Below are 21,041 nucleotides of genomic sequence, written 5' to 3'. Positions count from 1 at the left end.
ATGCAGATTAAAAGAGTAGAAAGAAAAGGGTATGAGTATTTTACAGAATCAGACACCATGGAAAGTATGGAATAAGCAATCTCTAACCAGGGACAGAGTTTTCTATGTTTAGAATAGCCCTTAAACATTTTCAGCCCTAGTAGGATAGTTCAGAAGGCTAAGCTTTCTTTTTGAAGCACTCTGTTCCCACCCATCACCAGTTCAGTACATGGTTATGAGTCTTCCCCACAGGAGGAAGACCTGGAGCTTTGTTTTTGCACAGTTTTATCTTAAAGATGTAACATGCAGTAGTAGCTCCCTTTAATATTTTTTTCCCTGTATCCTGCCCTCTGGCACTGCACCTAGGCTCAAGCCCTGCAGCACATACACAAGCTTAGAGAGCTGAAGACTACTTCAGGACAATAAAGACAGGAAATTCCATTCTGAGTTCCAGTACATAGATGCTTCATTAGAGTCGTACATCAGTGAATGAACTGATGATTTCAAAACATGCCAGTAAAAATTACATTTCGAAACATTTAAGAAATAATGTAAAGTTCACTTTTATATGTATAAATCAGTTTGCAGTTGCACATAAAGCAAAATAAAGACAAAATACCCATCAATTTCCAATGTTTGACAGGGATGTTTCGTCTCCACTTAGTACAGTATAGGCTTGAAGTATTTTTAAGCAACTTCCAAAACAGCCTCACTTTTATTCACCCAGAAGACCATGTTAAATAGGAACACTACTTAGCTTGAGGTCCACAAGGTTCTATTTGTGTAAAAGGTAATCCCACTCGCAAAAAGAAAAAAACATTGTATTCATGCATCCTAAAGAAACAATTAAAGGGAACCCACCCCAGAAAGGGGTAACTAAAGTTCATCCTCAGCAGGAAAACATTCTTTCCAGAAGATGGCCAGCAACATGCTCTTCTCAGGGCATTGTTGTTATTTTTCAGCACATAAGTGCCATACAAACACTAAATTTACACCAGCAATTTGTAAAATGGAAATGGAAATTCAAGTAGGAAAGCTGGCCCACAAAGATTAAATGATTTGTCAGACTACAGAGTCACAGTGCAGAACTCTATGGCTTCTAGGCCCAGGTTTAGTTCATTAGACCACAGAAAGGGTCTTATCAATTCTCTTTATCATTAAAATGGAAAAATTAATGTTAAAAGTGTTAAACTAATCAAAGTTCACATGCTTTTCAGATATACATCAAGGCTCAATTTTGCACAACTCCTATACGCCTTAGAAGGAGTTACAAAAACATATCTGAGGGCCAAAGTTACAGGTAAATGTTCCCCCTACACCAATACAATCCTTTTAAACTGCTGTAACAGGCCTGATATGTAAAGTAATATAGTATCTGTAGCAAATGCTAAAATTAAACATATTACATCCATCTTTACCTACTTGTTGAATGAAACCAACAAGGTAGTGAAGCTAAAGAGCCAGCAGCAATGACTCCCCACATTGCCTAGGTTGTAGCTAGTGATATTTGCATTGAGCAGTAAACAATTTTAAAAGTCTACAATATTTGCTGAATTACATCTTAAAGAACTAGGAAGGCTTCAGGATACATTGGTGTCTCCAGAGTTCTAGCTACAGCATTATATTAACAGAGGAAGAGCTAGGACCGAGAGCCAGGTAGTTAGAAAGTACAACTCTTAGGCAACAGCTGCCAACATTGAAACAGAACCAGGAGCAGAAGGTACAGAATAAAATTTTAGCTTCCAATTTAGTTTTTAAATGGAAAGAGTTGAGTTTAGTTACTTTTTTTAAATTAGCATTTTAAAGAGAAACTGGTATTTTTACCAGCTTGCTCACATGTGAATTACACTGATACAAAACCAGTCTCATTTTGAAACAGATACAGAAAAAATGCACTAGTCATTACATCTCCAAATGCGAGAATTTTAAACTAAAAGACTGAATCCTGGCATTTGTGGACTGTTTAGAAAATGAGTGCCATTTGTAGTATCTTCATAAAAAATGGCAAGAATCCAGCCTCTTACTACCTTAAACTGTAGTAGTTTACATACACAGTTTCTAATGGATCAGGTCATCTCCTGCAGTAGCAGGTGTCTCAAATCTGTGAATGAGAGGAGAATTGCAAAGATGCTGCACTGGGGCTGAAAAAGGAAAGGTCTCTATAACGAGAAGTAGTTAATAGGAAGTGCTGGCATGTCAAAGTTCCTTGTCCCCAATAGGAAAATAATCTTTAGCTCACATAGTCCTTTCCTACATGCGGATAGTAGCAGGGAGATGAACCAAGGCTTTGTAGTGGTGATGAGCCAAAATGGAAGAACCCTCTATGTGGCTACTGTGGGAAACAGAATCCCATGGTGGGTGAAACAAGTCATGTTGGTGGTGATCCTATTGGGATTAGACTCCTGTGGCTGGCAGCAGAGGGGAAAGGCCATTCCTCAGTGTAGCAGATGGGGCTCATCTCTCCTGTGGATGGTTGGAGTAGGTGTACAAGGTTAATTTCTCTGGTGATGCTTGGTGAGGGTTTCAGGCTATATGAGGGAGATAGCAACAGATCAGTGAAGGTGCAGTTAGTCTCTGTGGAGATGGCAGATGGTGCCACAGAGATGGCAGCTGAAGATGGACAAGGCCTATCTCCCTAGTCCCACTAAGGCAGCAGCAGGTGGGTGGGGCAGGCCTCTCTTTCTGGTGGGAGACTGACTCCCCTATGGAAGTGGCAGCAGGCAACTGAAGCCAGTCTGCCTGGGGGGACTCAGGCCCCGTGTCCAGAGGGGCTGATCATCTCTTGAAGCACCAGGTGGAGCAGGTGGTTCTGTTCAGGGCTGAGCAGTGGCCAGAGCTCTGCCTGCAGCACCTTGAGTGCCTCCAGGTCCTTCTCCTGACAGGCCATGACAGTGGACTGCAGCAGGAGGAAGAGGCCAGGGGGCAGGTACCCTGCCTGGGGGAGCTGCCCAGCCCCCGCCCCACTCTCGAAGGCCTCCCAGCAGTATTTCTCCAGGGTCTGGGCATGCTCGGGCAGCAGCTTGGGAGGCGGCGGCTGGAGCAGCAGGAGCAGCAGCACCCGGGACACCTCGCAGCGCACCAACACCTCCAGGAAGGCACCACTGGGCGGGCTGGGCCCGGCCTGGGCCAGCAGCTGGGCCTGGGTGAGCGCTGCTAGGGCCCCGTCGTAGTCGCGGGTGAGCAGCAGGCAGGAGGCCAGCTCTCCCAGGCAGCGCAGCGCCTCCAAGGGCAGCTCGGCGGCTGCCAGCAGCTCGGCAGCGCGCTGGAAGTGCGGGGCGGCCTGGCCAGGTTGCTCCATGTCCCGCAGCGCCGAGCCCAGCTCCAGGCAGAGCCCTGCCGCCAGCGCCGGCTGCCCCAGTTCCAGGTGCAGGCGGGCGGCGAAGGCGAAGCAGCTGTGCGAGGCCTGCAGATGCTCGGCGAAGCCGCCGCTCAGGCTCAGCCGCTGCTGCAGGTCCCGCTCCTGGCGCAGGAAGAGGCGAGCGGCCTCGGTCAGGGCCTGCGCCTCGCCGGGCCCGTGGAAGAGGCTCTGGGCGCAGCGGGCCACGGCCAGCTGGCACCAGGCGGCGTAGGGCAGGCTTTCCTGGGCCCGCAGCTCCCGGGCCAGCACCCCGAACTGCTCCGCCGCCTCCGACACGTTCGGCTTCCGCAGGAACCGCTTCCGCAGCTTGGCCGACACCAGCCGGTACCGCGCCAGGAAGTCCCCGTCCCAGCCCCCGCCGGGGCCGGCCGCCCCCAGTCCCCCGGGGCCAGCTGGGCCCGAGCCACCCGCCGCCGCCATCCGCGCACCTGCTGCCGCCCGGAAGTGAAACCGTCGCGTGCCAGCCAATGGGCAGCCGCCTGACCGGAAGAGGCTGTGCCCGACCCTTTCAGAGAAGGGGCGTGGCTAACGGGGATGCGCTGACCCCCCGGAAGCAGGCAAGAGGCGGGGCTGAGATTTCCGCCGCTTCGTGGGAGGGGAGGGGAGGGGAGGGGAGGGGAGAGGAGAGGGGAGTCGGTCCCCAGTCTGTTGAGGGGGGATGCAGGGGGGAGTTGGCTCGGCTCCCCAAAGCCCTGGGAGGCTGAGGGGTAGCGGCTCCCTGGGGAGTGGGGCGGAGTAGGGGTGTGGTGTCCCAGCCTGTGAGGGGAACAGCCCCAGATCCTTGCAGCCCAGCTCATCAGGCCTGAAACCCCGTCGTGGGGCCATAGCGCAGCCCCCTCCCCCCCCCACCCCGGGCTACGGCATCACCGTTACACAGTGACACAGGCAACCCACGGGCACGGCGCTGGGCAAGCCCCACAAACCAGGGGCAGGCTCCATCTGGGAAAAGGGCTAGCTCCCCAAATCCGCCCTCCACCTGCCAGCATGGTCAGCAGCACATCCAGCCCTCCCTGCCTCACCTCAGAGCCTTCATTAGTGTGTATCCATTCACAGAGTCCAAGCATAGGCTAGTGGCCTCCCAGTGACATAAAAATGGTCCAAAGAGACTACCAGCTCCCAACACAACAAAACAAGAGGGTAACAAACAACAGAGTGGAAGGGATGGGGGGGAGAGAGGACACAATTACATGCTCGTTCAGTATTGTGTGCTGCATCTTGGAGTTAAGTTACATAGAGTAACAGTTTGCCAGAACCCGCAACCTTATTTTTAGCGCTTCTGTAGAATTAACCCTAGCACCACTGCACCATGGCACTCGCTCCTGTAGGTGATCCTCTGTATGGCTCAGCCTACCCAGATCCAGCCATGGGATAGAGTAGGCAACACAAGAAATATCTAATATGCTGTAGTTCAGGAATCTGAAACTGATGTGGGGTGAATTTCTCTGAAGAAAAGTTCTGTTTTTTAAGAATCTGATTGGGTTTTTTGGGTCTTAAAAATCCAAGGCTGGTTTGTGCTCATCTTGTTTATTCTCAAGCCTCCCCAGGAAAGGGGGTGTAAGGGCTTGGGGGGCTATTTTGGGGAAATAGGAACTCCAAGTGGTCCTTTCCCTGTTCTTTGTCTAAATCACTTGGTGGTGGCAGCATACTGTTCAAATACAAGGTGAAATTTGTGCCTTGGGAAAGTTTTTAACCTAAACTGGTAAAAATAAGCTTAGGGGGTTTTTCATGCGGGTCCCCACATCTGTACCCTAGAGTTCAGAGTGGGGAGGGAATCCTGACAAGGTGGGCTTGTGTTTGTTGTCCAGGAGACCTAGGTTCCTGAAAGTGGATTGTACGAAGTCTATGTGCCCTTCCACTAGTTCTTTGGACTGACCCCTGACCAACCAGTCATCCAGGTATGGGAAGACCTTCACTCCTCATTTCCTGACAGAGGCTGCTATCACTGCCGTGCATTTCGTGAATACTTTCAGGACTGCTGGCAGGCCAAAAGGCAGCACCATGAACTGATAGTGATTCTGGTTTACTACAAATCGAAGGTATTTTCTGTGGCCTGGGAAGATGGCTATGTGAATGTACATGTCCTTCAAGTTGAGGGCGGCATACCTGTCCCGTGGATCTAAGGAAGGAATAATCGAGGCTAGGGAGACCATGCGGAACTTCAGCTTCTTCATGAACTTGCTGAGGTTCTGAAGGTCTAGGATGGGTCTGAAATCCCCATTGGACTTTGGGATCAGGAAGTAGCAGGAGTAAAACCCCTGGCCTCTTAGCTCTTAGACCCTCCTCCACTGCCCCCACCCTTAGGAGTGACTGCACCTCCTGGGCCAGGAGATTTTTGTGAGAAGGGTCCCTGAAGGGGGACAGGGAGGGGAAGTGGAAAGGAAGGGAAGAAATAAACTGCAGGGTATATCCCACTTCTACCATATGAAGCACCCATCGGTCGGAAGTGATGTTGACCCGTGCCCAGTAAAAGCTGGACAAACGGTCCACAAACATAGAGGTGACATCAGGGGTGAAAGTAAGATAAAAGACTTACTGGGCCCCTGAAAGGGGCAGGGCCTCAGGTGAAAAGGGTGGGGCTGGGGGTCAGCCTTCCCCAGCCAGCTTTTCCATGCTGCCCGGCCTGTGCCGGCCGGGGCTCCAGCAGCGATTTAAAGGGTTTGGGGCCCACTTTCACCTCTGGGTGACATCCAAGTTATGGAGTGGTGCACAGTCCTCGGGCGCACCCTCAAAAGTTTGCTTATTGCCCTTTGGTTGTCTCTTTCTGAAGCCTTTATTCCTTCGTCAACCGAAGTCGTGTCTCTGCTGGTGGTGAGGCGGGTAAAAATGGCACAAGGGCTGAGGTTTGTAATGCTTCCAGGCAGGATTGGGATGGAGGGGAGGGGAGGGGCTGGAGTGTGACGGCCAAACAACTTCAGCGTCGCCCTCAAATCTTTTAGGCTATGAAGCCGGGCATCCATTTGTTCTGAGAAGAGGGACTGTCCCTCAGATGGTATGTCCTGCACTGTCTGTTGGACCTCATGGGGTAGGCCAGACAACTGAAGCCAGGAGTTTTGTCTCGTTACCATGCCTGTGGCCATCACCTGGGCTGCCACATCCATGGCATCTGAGGCCACCTGGAGGGATGCCTTGGCTATGGCCTTGCCTTCATCTGCCATGGCAGTAAACTCTGATTTAGAGTCCGATGGTAGGAGCTCCTTAAACTTCTGCATGGCTGACCAGGAATTAAAGTTATACCTGCTGAACAGCGCCTGGTGGTTCTTAACTGGAGAACTCCCGTGGAGTATATTTTCCTCCCTAAAAGGTCCAGTTTCCTGGCCTCTTTTGCCTTGGGTGATGGTCCCTGTTCCCCTTGCCTTTCCCTCTTGTTGGCTGCAGCAACAACCAGGGAACCCGGTGCAGGATGAGTGTACCGGTATTCATATCCCTTGTGGAGTACAAAGTATTTCCTCTCCACTTGTTTAGCTGTGGGTTGAAGAGAGGCCATGGTGTGACAAAGTGCCCTTATGGGTCACAAGACAGCCGTATTCAGGGGCAAGGCTACTTTCGCTGGTCCTGAGGGGGTCAGTATGTCTACCAAGGCCAGGGCTGACTCCATTATCTCCTCTACTTGAAGGTTGAGGTTCTGAGCCATCCGACGCAAGAGCTCCTGGTGAGCCTTGTAATCATTTTGCATCAGGGCTATGGTCATACTCGCTACTGCCTCATCAGGCAAAGATGACGAAGAGGCTTGTACAGTTACCAGACTGTAGGCTTATTTTTCAGGTTTTTGTTTTGTTATGTGAATCCTTATGCTATAATGGGTTAATGTTATGATGTTTGCGTGCTGCTTATGCACATTGCTGGTTTTGGATGCCATCTTGTTGGTATTGCCATATTGAATAGGGCTAAACAACAGCCTTTCTCTACAGAACTTTTGCATCATAGAGGTTATATGTATAAGGATGCTGCGCCCAGCAATGGTGGCTGTCTGCCATAGAGGCAGCCTGTGAACCCGTCACTTTGCACACACTATGAGAGTCAACTTCACTCACCTGCAAACAATCCAGGAGGATCCTGAGCATGTCCTGAGCCATAACATCTGCTCCATCTCAGCCATGTTCTGTGTTCCTCCTGCAAACTCCATCTTAAGGCAGTGGAAGGTCCGGAGCCCAACAGCGGTTGCAGGGACTAGGTTCCCGGTAAACTGTCCGCTGTCCACTTGTCAGTCATTGCCATCACCCTGCAAGTATAAAAAGGGCTCTAATTAGGGATACCCAGGGTTTGCTAAGGGTTAGCTGGGAGCCGGGCTTCAGGCCCAACTGGTTCCGACCACTGTGCTGTTTTGCTCTGTTTATTGTTTCTCCCCCTTAACTGTGTTCACTTTCCCCAAATAAATAACACTTTGTTTGCACCTTAAACTTGGGTTAAGTTTTACTTACCTGGGATGCTGGGTGGGGTGTGAGGGATTTTATTTTACCAGGTGATAGATCCTGGATGCTGGGGCCAAATCACAATCTTCTAATTTAGTTTAACTTTTGTGATAACTTCTTCAGTACAACAGGACCTTGTACATCCTCCGGTGCGGCGGATCACCTGCAAGTGTGACCTGAGAGTCCCAGACTTCTGCCCTAGAGAAGAAACCCATCTCCAACAAGGATGGCAGGGGTGCCCTCGTCTCTGAGGCTGCTGAATGTGAGCATCCTGCATGGGAGCCCTGGGCCATGTCAGTCGTCCAAGGGGTTCATGTCAGTCACTGGAGTGGCATCTGCCACTGGCCAGGAGGCCATGCCGCCAGAACGAGCCCCTGGGCCATGGCAGTAGAACACATATGCTCCGCCCAGAGTCTGCTCCCTCACAAGATGTATGAATCCACCTGTGATTCGGAGCCTGAGGACCCGCTCCTAAGCGATCATTGCGATGCTGTGCTCTTCGGTGCCAAATAATGGTGCTGAAATGGAGAGCGATGTCACTGTGGGAGCGGTGATGGGGAGTGGCGTGGTGATCATAGAATCGTAGAAGATTAGGGTTGGAAGAGACCTCAGGAGGTCATCTAGTCCAACCCCCTGCTCAAAGCAAGACCAGCGCCAACTAAATCATCTCAGCCAGGGCTTTGTCAAGCTGGGCCTTAAAAACCTCTAAGGGTGGAGATTCCACCACCTCCCTAGGTAACCCATTCCAGTTCTTCACCACCCTCCTACTGAAATAGTGTTTCCTAATATCCAACCTAGACCTCCCCCCACTGCAACTTGAGACCATTGCTCCTTGTTCTGTACCCCCTTCAGGTAGTTGAAGGCTGCTATCAAATCCCCCCTCACTCTTCTCTTCTGCAGACTAAACAATCCCAGTTCCCTCAGCCTCTCCTCATAAGTCATGTGCCCCAGCCCCCTAATAATTTTCATTGCCCTCTGCTGGACTCTCTCCAATTTTTCCACATCCTTTCTGTAGTGGGGGGCCCAAAACTGGACACAATACTCCAGATGTGGCCTCACCAGTGCCGAATAGAAATAATCACTTCCCTTGATCTGCTGGCAATACTCCTACTAATACAGTCCAATATGCCGTTAGCCTTCTTGGCAACAAGGGCACACTGCTGACTCATATCCAGCTTCTCATCCACTGTAATCCCCAGGTCCTTTTCTGCAGAACTGCTGCTTAGCCAGTCAGTCCCCAGCCTGTAGCGGTGCATGGGATTCTTCCTTCCTAAGTGCAGGACTCTGCACTTGTCCTTGTTGAACCTCATCAGATTTCTTTTGGCCCAATCCTCCAATTTGTCTAGGTCACTCTGGACCCTATCCCTACCCTCCAGGGTATCTACTTCTCCCCTTACCTTAGTGTCATCCACGAACTTGCAGAGGGTGCAATCTATCCCATCATCCAGATCATTAATAAAGATGTTGAACAAAACCGTCCCCAGGACCGACCCCTGGGGCACTCCGCTTGATACCGGCTGCCAAATAGACATGATGGGGAGCAGTGCCATGATTCAGAGTGGTGGCAGGATCATGAACTGTGCCACAATTGCAACTGATGCTGGGAGTGCGACCAGCACTGCGAATGAGATCGGTGCTGGGACTGTGACCGGTGCTGAGGTGAGGAGTGATGCGGCTGTGGCGAGCGCGGCCACAGTGTTGAGCCTCTCGAAGATGAGCAAGACTGGGGGCGGTGCCTCACCATCATTGCTGGCTTGCCCAAGAACGGTGCTTGTCTTCTTGGAACCCAGGCCCTGCGGTGCCTGAGCCCAGGGAACAGAGGCTCTGCGCTGCCTCACATGCCTCTCGCATCGATGGTGCTCCTAGGGATGAATTTAATATAGGTGTTTTATTGATCCCTTCAGCACTACACAGCCTTGGTTCATCTCATGGTGAATGATGAAGGACCTGCTCCAGTGGTCCACAAGCCTAAGAGGGGAGTCCATCGGCACGAGACTCGACAGGTCCCCCGCTGAGGCTGGAGTCAACAGCACCAGCTGAGTTGTGACCGATTGGGCGTGGCCTGATGCGGGTCTTTCTCGTGGGGGAATGCCCCCAGTCTGACTTTTTTGTCCTCTTCTTCGGCACCAGAGACAGACAGCGGTGTCGTGCTGTCGGTGCTGCCTTCCTGGGTTCCAGAAAGGTGTGTCGGTGCCAGGAGGTGGTTGGTACTGGGGAACGCAGGCCACGCTGGGTTTCTCTAATAGATGCTGGTGTGTTCCTGGTCAAAGAAGTGCTCAGTGCCGGGTCAGGTTGTCGCTCCGAAGAGGGGCACAGCGCCGCCTCTATGAGGAGGAATTTCAACAAATTGTCTCTCTCCTTAGTTTTAGGTTTGAAAATCTGGCACTTTTCTTGGATTTGACCATCTCCGAGGCACTTCAAATAACTGTCGTGGGGATTACTTATTGGCATATGTCATAAACATTCAGCTAAGGGTAGCATAAAATCCCTCCTTTACCTGTAAAGGGTTAAGAAGGTCAAATAAAAGGGGAGAACATACTTTCAAATCTGTGGGGAAAGGTTTTTGCTTTGTCTCTTTGTGGGGGTTCTCTCGGAGCTAGAGAGGAACCAGGGGCAGGAAAAACCATCTCTTAAAACCCTGCTTGAAATAAAATCTAGGATTACAAAAATTGTAAGTAAAGCAAGGAAAGGCATTAGATTATCTTTTATTTTAGCTTGTGAATTTTCCCTGTGCTAAGAGAGAGGTTTATCCCTGTTTTTTGTAACTTTAAAGTTTTGCCTAGAGGGGAATCCTCTCTGTTTTGAATCTGATTACCCTGTAAAGTTACCATCCATCCTGATTTTACAGAGGTGCTTCTTTTACTTTTTTTCTTTATAATGAAGTTTTGTTTTTAAGAATCTGGTTTATCTATTTGGTTGGTATATTATTCTCAAGCCTACCCAGGGAAGGGAGTGAAAGGGCTTGGGGAGATATTTTAGAGAAACAGGAACTCCAAGTGGTCCTTTTCCTGAATCTTTGTCTAACTCACTTTGTGGTGGTAGCAGTACCCATCCAAGGACAAGGAAGGATTTGTGCCTTGGGGAAGTTTTTAACCTAAGCTGGTAGAAATAAGCTTAGGGGGTCCTTCATGCGGGTCCCCACATCTGTACCTTAGAGCTCAGAGTGGGGAGTGAACCCTGACAGCATGTGTTTGCGGCACGCCACACACGGTTTGAAGCCCTGGGAACGAGGCATGCACTGGAGTCCAGGCAGGCTAGCCCTGCAGGGCAGGAGTTTACAAGTATTCTATTAACTACCTTACTAACTTATTCTAACTAACTATTTGCACTTATTTACAATTTAGTTGCAGGAAGAAGATCACTACGGGGTATTGCTTCCTGAGCAAGAGATAAGAGCATTCCAGCGACAGCCACGGAGGGAAAGAAGGAACTGAGGAGGCAATGGGCAGGTGCTTATATACTGCACCATGGACTTGGAGCAACTGTACTCCTTGTCCCACTAAGGCTAACATGTCCGTGCCACTGTGCCGTGAGGGGCGGCGGGATAATTGCTGCACACAGGGAAGCAGCATATGGGCCAGGGTGGAATCCGCATTGCAGTAGAAGACCCTTTCGCATCTGTAAGGGCACTTTCATGGAACTTTGTGACTTGCTTTCCCCTGCCCTGAGGCGCAAGAATACCAAGATGAGAGCAGCCCTCACAGTTGAGAAGCGAGTGGAAATAGCCCTGTGGAAGCTTGCAACACCAGACAGCTACCGGTCAGTCGGGAATCAATTTGGAGTGGGCAAATCTACTGTGGGGGCTGCTGTGATCCAAGTAGCCAATGCAATCAAAGATCTGCTGATATTAAGGGTAGTGACCCTGGGAAATGTGCAGGTCATAGTGGATGGCTTTGCTGCAATAGGATTCCCTAACTGTGGTGGGGCCATAGACGGAACCCATATCCCTATCTTGGCACCGGAGCACCACGCTGGCGAGTACATAAACCGCAAGGGGTACTTTTCAATAGTGCTGCAAGCACTGGTGGATCACAAGGGACGTTTCACCAACATCAATGTGGGATGGCTGGGAAAGGTACATGACACTCGCATCTTCAGGAACTCTGGTCTGTTTCAAAAGCTGCAGGAAGGGACTTTATTCCCAGACCAGAAAATAACCGTTGGGGATGTTGAAATGCCTATAGTTATCTTTGGGGACCCAGCCTACCCCTTAATGCCATGGCTCATGAAGCCATACACAGGCAGCCTGGACAGTAGTCAGGAGCTGTTCAACTACAGGCTGAGCAAGTGCAGAATGGTGGTAGAATGTGCATTTGGACATTTAAAAGCGCGCTGGCGCAGTTTACTGACTCGGTTAGACCTCAGCGAAACCAATATTCCCACTGTTATTACTGCTTGCTGTGCGCTCCACAATATCTGTGAGAGTAAGGGGGAGACATTTATGGAGGGATGGGAGGTTGAGGCAAATCACCTGGCTGCTGGTTACGCACAGCCAGACACCAGGGTGGTTAGAAGAGCACAGGAGGGCGCGGTGTGCATCAGAGAAGCTTTGAAAACCAGTTTCATGACTGGACAGGCTACGGTGTGACAGTTCTCTTTGTTTCTCCTTGATGAAACTCCCCGCCCCTTGGTTCACTCTACTTCCCTGTAAGCTAACCACCCTCCCCTCCTCCCTTCGATCACCACTTGCAGAGGCAATAAAGTCATTGTTGCTTCACATTCATGCATTCTTTATTCATTCATCACACAAATAGGGAGATAACTACCAAGGTAGCCCGGGAGGGGTGGTGGAGGAGAGAAGCACCAGGAGGGGTGGTGGAGGAGGGAAGGACAAGGCCACACAGCACTTTATAACTTTAAAACTTATTGAATGCCAGCCTTCTGTTGCTTGGGCAATCCTCTGGGGTGGGGTGGCTGGAGGCCCCCCCACTGCATTCTTGGGCATCTGGGTGAGGAGGCTATGGAACTTGGGGAGGAGGGCGGTTGGTTACACAGGGGCTGTAGCGGCGGTCTGTGCTCCTGCTGCCTTTCCTGCAGCTCAACCATATGCTGGAGCATATTGGTTTGATCCTCCAGTAGCCTCAGCATTGAATCCTGCCTCCTCTCATCACGCTGCCGCCACCTTTCAGCTTCAGCCCTCTCTTCAGCCCGCCACTTACTCTCTTCAACCCGCCACCTCTCCTCCTGGTCATTTTGTGCTTTCCTGCACTCTGACATTGTCTGCCTCCACGCATTCGTCTGTGCTCTGTCAGTGTGGGAGGACAGCATGAGCTCAGAGAACATTTCATCACGAGTGCATTTTTTTCACCTTCTAATCTTCACTAGCCTCTCAGAAGGAGAAGATCCTGTGATCCTTGAAACACATGCAGCTGGTGGAGAGAAAAAAAGGGACAGTGGTATTTAAAAAGACACGTTTTCTAGAACAATGGGTACACTCTTTCACGGTAAACCTTGCTGTTAACATTACATACATAGCACATGTGCTTTCGTTACAAGGTCGCATTTGGCTCCCCCCAGCACATGGCTAGCCCCTCCCCTCTCCCCGTGGCTAACAGCGGGGAACATTTCTGTTCAGCCACAGGCAAACAGCCCAGCAGGAACAGGACCCCTGAGTGTCCCCTTAAGAAAAGCATCCTATTTCAACCAGGTGACCATGAATGATATCACTCTCCTGAGGATAACACAGAGAGATAAAGAACGGATGTTGTTTGAACGCCAGCAAACATACACTGCAATGCTTTGTTCTACAATGATTCCCGAGTACGTGCTACTGGCCTGAAGTGGTAAAGTGTCCTACCACGGTGGATGGAATAAGGCTGCCCTCCCCAGAAACCTTTTGCAAAGGCTTTGGGAGTATATCCAGGAGAGCCACGAATGCCAGGGCAAATTAATCATTAAACATGCTTGCTTTTAAACCATGTATAGTATTTTAAAAGGTATACTCACCAGAGGTCCCTTCTCCACCTGGCGGGTCCGGGAGGCAGCCTTGGGTGGGTTCGGGGGGTACTGGCTCCAGGTCCAGGGTGAGAAACCGTTCCTGGCTGTCGGGAAAAATGGTTTCTCCGCTTGCTTGCTGTGAGCTATCTACAACCTCATCATCGTCATCTTTCTCGTCCCCAAAACCTGCTTCCGTGTTGCCTCCATCTCCATTGAAGGAGTCAAACAACACGGCTGGGGTAGTGGTAGCTAAACCCCCTAAAATGGCATGCAGCTCATCATAGAAGCGGCATGTTTGGGGCTCGGACCGGGAGCGGCCGTTCGCCTCTCTGGTTTTCTGGTAGGCTTGCCTCAGCTCCTTAAGTTTCACGCGGCACTGCTTCGGGTCCCTGTTATGGCCTCTGTCCTTCATGCCCTTGGAGATTTTGACAAATGTTTTGGCATTTCGAAAACTGGAACGGAGTTCTGATAGCACGGATTCCTCTCCCCATACAGCGATCAGATCCTGTACCTCCCGTTCGGTCCATGCTGGAGCTCTTTTGCAATTCTGGGACTCCATCATGGTCACCTCTGCTGATGAGCTCTGCATAGTCACCTGCAGCTTGCCACGCTGGCCAAACAGGAAATTGAAATTCAAAAGTTTGCAGGCCTTTTCCTGTCTACCTGGCCAGTGCATCTGAGTTGAGAGTCCTGTCCAGAGCGGTCACAATGGAGCACTGTGGGATAGCTCCCGGAGGCCAATACCATCTAATTGCGTCCACAGTACCCCAAATTCGACCCAGCAAGGCCGATTTCAGTGCTAATCCCCTTGTCGGGGGTGGAGTAAGGAAATCGATTTTAAGAGCCCTTTAAGTCGAAAAAAGGGCTTCGTCGTGTGGACGGGTGCAGGGCTAAATTGATTTAACGCTGCTAAATTTGACCTCATCTCCTAGTGTAGACCAGGGCTGTGTCAGCAGCTGGTGAGCCAGCATGCCCTAGGATTCACCACTCTGTCCAGCAGCCACAGATAAGCACATTCCTGGAAAGTTTCTGCTAAAACACTCAGCAGTGAAATAGCAAACACTGGCAAGGCTGTTGTCATCCAGATTCTGTGTCAACACCCCATTGGGATGAATGGGGCACTCCCTACACTGCAGAGGTAGTGGGGCAGCTGTCTGGCTGCAGGCTCAGGGAGATGTCACACACTGGTTCACAGCTAGCTCCTGTTTTGAAGATTTTCCTCATAAACCTAAGGGTCAGAAATTTACTTTTAAATTAAAGCTCAGACTTCACTGAGTACAATTCATGGGCAGTGGAATTTCACAGCCATGGAATCTCAGAATATATAGGCCCCTCCCCATACACATGCATACAGGCAGGCTCACAGGTTTATATGCATGTTTACATCTGCAATGCATGTACATTTACACACAGCTGAACACACACCAACTCTATCAGAGGATGTGCAGATACACACCAACCTGTACACTCTTTTGTATGCATTCCTCTGCACATGCTCCCTTTCAGAGGATGGGTGATCCTCTGTGCATTGCATCCCTTAGCAAGTGAGCTCAGTTTTATTTTCCCACCCCAGGGTTCGCATGTCCAGGTCTGAACAGTATCTGAGAGGAGAGACCCTCTGAAAAATTCTCTGGCGTACTGCAGCTGTCAGCCCTGAGGACCTGTCACACAGCATGAGCCCAACCAGCACTGCCAACCTTGGTGATCTGAGAAAGAGAGAAAGACAGATTGATGCATGAAGAGCAAACAGTAAACTCAGTGCTATACATTGTCCTTTCGTGTAGTTTCCTTCGTGCTGTTCATTCCCTCTGGGGCACCTGGCACTGGCCACTGTCAGAGAGTTTTATAATGAAAAGGTTTGATGTTCAGGGTGCTGCACAAAGGGCTGGGCTTTAGATTCCCCCTTGATAAAACAGGGATAACAACCCTTCCATTCTCTCACCCTTTGTCTGTCTGACCTAGGTAGACTGCAGACGCTCTGGGGCAGAGATTCTCTCACCATGTGTTTGCACAGTGCTTAGTGCAGTGAGTCCCATGCTAGCTGGGGCTTCTAGCCATTACTAGCATGCAAATTATAAATGCTGTCTTGCACTCGGAATCACCAGCTGAGGAATGCAAGTTGAGCGGTGGGAGGGACAACAATGCTCACAGCTAACCAATCTGTGCAATCAGAATGCAAACGCTGTGATACCTGCATGATCTGCTGCTCTCCTTGCAAGTGCCTCTTAGTCCCAGTGATGTGCTCCTTTATCTTCATCCTCACCAGGAGCATCACTGGGCGTTCGGAGAGGAGTGGGCCCAACAGAAATTAAATGAGAGATGCTGCAGAGAGGAGAATAGAGAATAACGATACGGAGTTGTGGTTTCCAAGGTGAGGGGAGGAGAATGGTACTGGAGTTTAGCAGCTCCGTGATTGTGGCTCTGTTAAACTCTAGAGGTCTTGACCCAGCCTCCCGCAGCGAGGCGGTCTCACATCTATTAATAAGGTCTTAGTCTGCATCATGAATTCATAGGCACTGAACTGATGGGGCTCTATGTAGGACCTATGGGATGGTGTTCCATGAAGGAGGTGTGCTGGGCAGAGATGGGCTCCATCTTACGAAGAGAGGGAAGAGCATCTTTGCGAGCAGGCTGGCTAACCTAGTGAGGAGGGCTTTAAACTAGGTTCACCGGGGGAAGGAGACCAAAGCCCTGAGGTAAGTGGGAAAGCGGGATACTGGGAGGAAACACAGGCAGGAACGTCTGTGAGGGGCGGGCTCCTGCCTCATACTGAGAAGGAGGGGCGATCAGCAGGTTATCTCAAGTGCTTGTATACAAATGCACAAAGCCTTGGAAACAAGCAGGGAGAACTAGAGGTCCTGGTGATGTCAAGGAGTTATGATGTCATTGGAATAACAGAGACTTGGTGGGATAACTCACATGACTGGAGTACTGTCATGGATGGTTATAAGCTGTTCAGGAAGGACAGGCAGGGCAGAAAAGGTGGTGGAGTAGCACTGTATGTAAGGGAGCAGTATGACTGCTCAGAGCTCCGGTATGAAACTGCAGAAAAACCTGAGTGTCTATGGATTAAGTTTAGAAGTGTGAGCAACAAGAGTGATGTAGTGGTGGGAGTCTGCTATAGACCACCAGACCAGGGGGATGAGGTGGATGAGGCTTTCTTCCGGCAACTCGCAGAAGCTACTAGATCGCACGCCCTGGTTCTCATGGGTGACTTTAATTTTCCTGATATTTGCTGGGAGAGCAATACAGCGGTGCATAGACAATCCAGGAAGTTTTTGGAAAGCGTAGGGGAAAATTTCCTGGTGCAAGTGCTAGACGAGCCAACTAGGGGGGGAGCTTTTCTTGACCTGCTGCTCACAAACAGGGAAGAATCAGTGGGGGAAGCAAAAGTGGACGGGAATCTGGGAGGCAGTGACCATGAGTTGGTTGAGTTCAGGATCCTGACGCAGGGAAGAAAGGTAAGCAGCAGGATACAGACCCTGGACTTCAGGAAAGCAGACTTCGACTCCCTCAGGGAGCGGATGGGTAGGATCCCCTGGGGGACTAACATGAAGGGGAAAGGAGTCCAGGAGAGCTGGCTGTATTTCAAGGAATCCCTGTTGAGGTTACAGGGACAAACCATCCCGATGAGTCGAAAGAATAGTAAATATGGCAGGCGACCAGCTTGGCTTAACAGTGAAATCCTAGCGGATCTTAAACATAAAAAAGAAGCTTACAAGAAGTGGAAGGTTGGACATATGACCAGGGAAGAGTATAAAAATATTGCTCGGGCATGTAGGAATGAAATCAGGAGGGCCAAATCGCACCTGGAGCTGCAGCTAGCAAGAGATGTCAAGAGTAACAAGAAGGGTTTCTTCAGGTATGTTGGCAACAAGAAGAAAGCCAAGGAAAGTGTGGGCCCCTTACTGAATGAGGGAGGCAACCTAGTGACAGAGGATGTGGAAAAAGCTAATGTGCTCAATGCTTTTTTTGCCTCTGTCTTCACTAACAAGGACAGCTCCCAGACTGCTGCGCTGGGCATCGCAACATGGGGAGTAGATGGCCAGCCCTCTGTGGAGAAAGAGGTGGTTAGGGACTATTTAGAAAAGCTGGACGTGCACAAGTCTATGGGGCCGGACGAGTTGCATCCGAGAGTGCTAAAGGAATTGGCGGATGTGATTGCAGAGCCATTGGCCATTATCTTTGAAAACTCATGGCGAACGGGGGAAGTCCCAGATGACTGGAAAAAGGCTAATGTAGTGCCAATCTTTAAAAAAGGGAAGAAGGAGGATCCTGGGAACTACAGGCCAGTCAGCCTCACCTCAGTCCCCGGAAAAATCATGGAGCAGGTCCTCAAGGAATCAATCCTGAAACACTTACACGAGAGGAAAGTGATCAGGAACAGTCAGCATGGATTCACCAAGGGTAGGTCATGCCTGACTAATCTAATAGCCTTCTATGATGAGATTACTGATTCTGTGGATGAAGGGAAAGCAGTGGATGTATTGTTTCTTGACTTTAGCAAAGCTTTTGACACGGTCTCCCACAGTATTCTTGTCAGCAAGTTAAAGAAGTATGGGCTGGATGAATGCACTATAAGGTGGGTAGAAAGTTGGCTAGATTGTCGGGCTCAACGGGTAGTGATCAATGGCTCCATGTCTAGTTGGCAGCCGGTGTCAAGTGGAGTGCCCCAGGGGTCGGTCCTGGGGCCGGTTTTGTTCAATATTTTCATAAATGATCTGGAGGATGGTGTGGATTGCACTCTCAGCAAATTTGCGGATGATACTAAACTGGGAGGAGTGGTAGATACGCTGGAGGGCAGGGATAGGATACAGAGGGACCTAGACATATTGGAGGATTGGGCCAAAAGAAACCTGATGTGGTTCAATAAGGATAAGTGCAGGGTCCTGCACTTAGGACGGAAGAACCCAATGCACAGCTACAGACTAGGGATCGAATGGCTAGGCAGCAGTTCTGCGGAAAAGGTCCTAGGGGTTACAGTGGACGAGAAGCTGGATATGAGTCAGCAGTGTGCCCTTGTTGCCAAGAAGGCCAATGGCATTTTGGGATGTATAAGTAGGGGCATAGTGAGCAGATCGAGGGACGTGATCGTTCCCCTCTATTCGACATTGGTGAGGCCTCATCTGGAGTACTGTGTCCAGTTTTGGGCCCCAGACTACAAGAAGGACGTGGATAAATTGGAGAGAGTCCAGCGAAGGGCAACAAAAATGATTAGGGGTCTGGAACACATGACTTATGAGGAGAGGCTGAGGGAACTGGGATTGTTTAGTCTGCGGAAGAGAAGAATGAGGGGGGATTTGATAGCTGCTTTCAACTACCTGAGAGGTGGTTCCAGAGAGGATGGTTCTAGACTATTCTCAGTGGTAGAAGAGGACAGGACAAGGAGTAATGGTCTCAAGTTGCAGTGGGGGAGGTTTAGGTTGGATATTAGGAAAAACTTTTTCACTAAGAGGGTGGCTTGGCTTAATGGTGAAATCATAGCGGATCTTAAACATAAAAAAGAAGCTTACAAGAAGTGGAAGGTTGGACATATGACCAGGGAAGAGTATAAAAATATTGCTCGGGCATGTAGGAAAGATATCAGGAGGGCCAAATCGCACCTGGAGCTGCAGCTAGCAAGAGATGTCAAGAGTAACAAGAAGGGTTTCTTCAGGTATGTTGGCAACAAGAAGAAAGCCAAGGAAAGTGTGGGCCCCTTACTGAATGAGGGAGGCAACCTAGTGACAGAGGATGTGGAAAAAGCTAATGTACTCAATGCTTTTTTTGCCTCTGTCTTCACTAACAAGGTCAGCTCCCAGACTGCTGCGCTGGGCATCACAAAATGGGGAAGAGATGGCCAGCCCGCTGTGGAGATAGAGGTGGTTAGGGACTATTTAGAAAAGCTGGACGTGCACAAGTCCATGGGGCCGGACGAGTTGCATCCGAGAGTGCTGAAGGAATTGGCGGCTGTGATTGCAGAGCTCTTGGCCATTATCTTTGAAAACTCGTGGCGAACGGGGGAAGTCCCGGATGACTGGAAAAAGGCTAATGTAGTGCCAATCTTTAAAAAAGGGAAGAAGGAGGATCCTGGGAACTACAGGCCAGTCAGCCTCACCTCAGTCCCTGGAAAAATCATGGAGCAGGTCCTCAAAGAATCAATCCTGAAGCACTTACATGAGAGGAAAGTGATCAGGAACAGTCAGCATGGATTCACCAAGGGAAGGTCATGCCTGACTAATCTAATCGCCTTTTCTGATGAGATTACTGGTTCTGTGGATGAAGGGAAAGCAGTGGATGTATTGTTTGTTGACTTTAGCAAAGCTTTTGACACGGTCTCTCACAGTATTCTTGTCAGCAAGTTAAGGAAGTATGGGCTGGATGAATGCACTATAAGGTGGGTAGAAAGCTGGCTAGATTGTCGGGCTCAACGGGTAGTGATCAATGGCTCCATGTCTAGTTGGCAGCCGGTGTCAAGTGGAGTGCCCCAGGGGTCGGTCCTGGGGCCGGTTTTGTTCAATATCTTCATAAATGATCTGGAGGATGGTGTGGATTGCACTCTCAGCAAATTTGCGGATGATACTAAACTGGGAGGAGTGGTAGATACGCTGGAGGGGAGGGATGGGATACAGAATGACCTAGACAAATTGGAGGATTGGGCCAAAAGAAATCTGATGAGGTTCAATAAGGATAAGTGCAGGGTCCTGCACTTAGGACGGAAGAACCCAATGCACAGCTACAGACTAGGGACCGAATGGCTAGGCAGCAGTTCTGCGGAAAAGGACCTAGGGGTGACAGTGGACGAGAAGCTGGATATGAGTCAGCAGTGTGCCCTTGTTGCCAAGAAGGCCAATGGCATTTTGGGATGTATAAGTAGGGGCATAGCGAGCAGATCGAGGGACGTGATCGTTCCCCTCTATTCGACACTGGTGAGGCCTCATCTGGAGTACTGTGTCCAGTTTTGGGCCCCACACTACAAGAAGGATGTGGATAAATTGGAGAGAGTCCAGCGAAGGGCAACAAAAATGATTAGGGGTCTAGAGCACATGACTTATGAGGAGAGGCTGAGGGAGCTGGGATTGTTTAGTCTGCAGAAGAGAAGAATGAGGGGGGATTTGATAGCTGCTTTCAACTACCTGAAAGGGGGTTCCAAAGAGGATGGCTCTAGACTGTTCTCAATGGTAGCAGATGACAGAACGAGGAGTAATGGTCTCAAGTTGCAATGGGGGAGGTTTAGATTGGATATTAGGAAAAACTTTTTCACTAAGAGGGTGGTGAAACACTGGAATGCGTTACCTAGGGAGGTGGTAGAATCTCCTTCCTTAGAGGTTTTTAAGGTCAGGCTTGACAAAGCCCTGGCTGGGATGATTTAACTGGGA

The 21,041-nt window shown here is 50.0% G+C and overlaps 1 protein-coding gene across 1 annotated transcript; it reads right to left on the bottom strand.

Moving 5' to 3' along the window:
• Positions 1-423: 423 nt before the first annotated feature.
• On the bottom strand, positions 424-3,806 carry LOC102929306 (40-kDa huntingtin-associated protein). The gene has a single exon (XM_027818612.3). It carries the CDS (start codon positions 3,755-3,757, stop codon positions 2,729-2,731), a length of 1,029 nt encoding a protein of 342 aa, XP_027674413.2. The 5' UTR covers positions 3,758-3,806; the 3' UTR covers positions 424-2,728.
• Positions 3,807-21,041: the final 17,235 nt, after the last annotated feature.

This window comes from Chelonia mydas, chromosome 9 (genome assembly GCF_015237465.2).
Source record: "Chelonia mydas isolate rCheMyd1 chromosome 9, rCheMyd1.pri.v2, whole genome shotgun sequence".
Lineage (NCBI taxonomy): Eukaryota > Metazoa > Chordata > Testudines > Cheloniidae > Chelonia > Chelonia mydas.
This window is presented reverse-complemented; position numbering and strand designations above follow the sequence as displayed.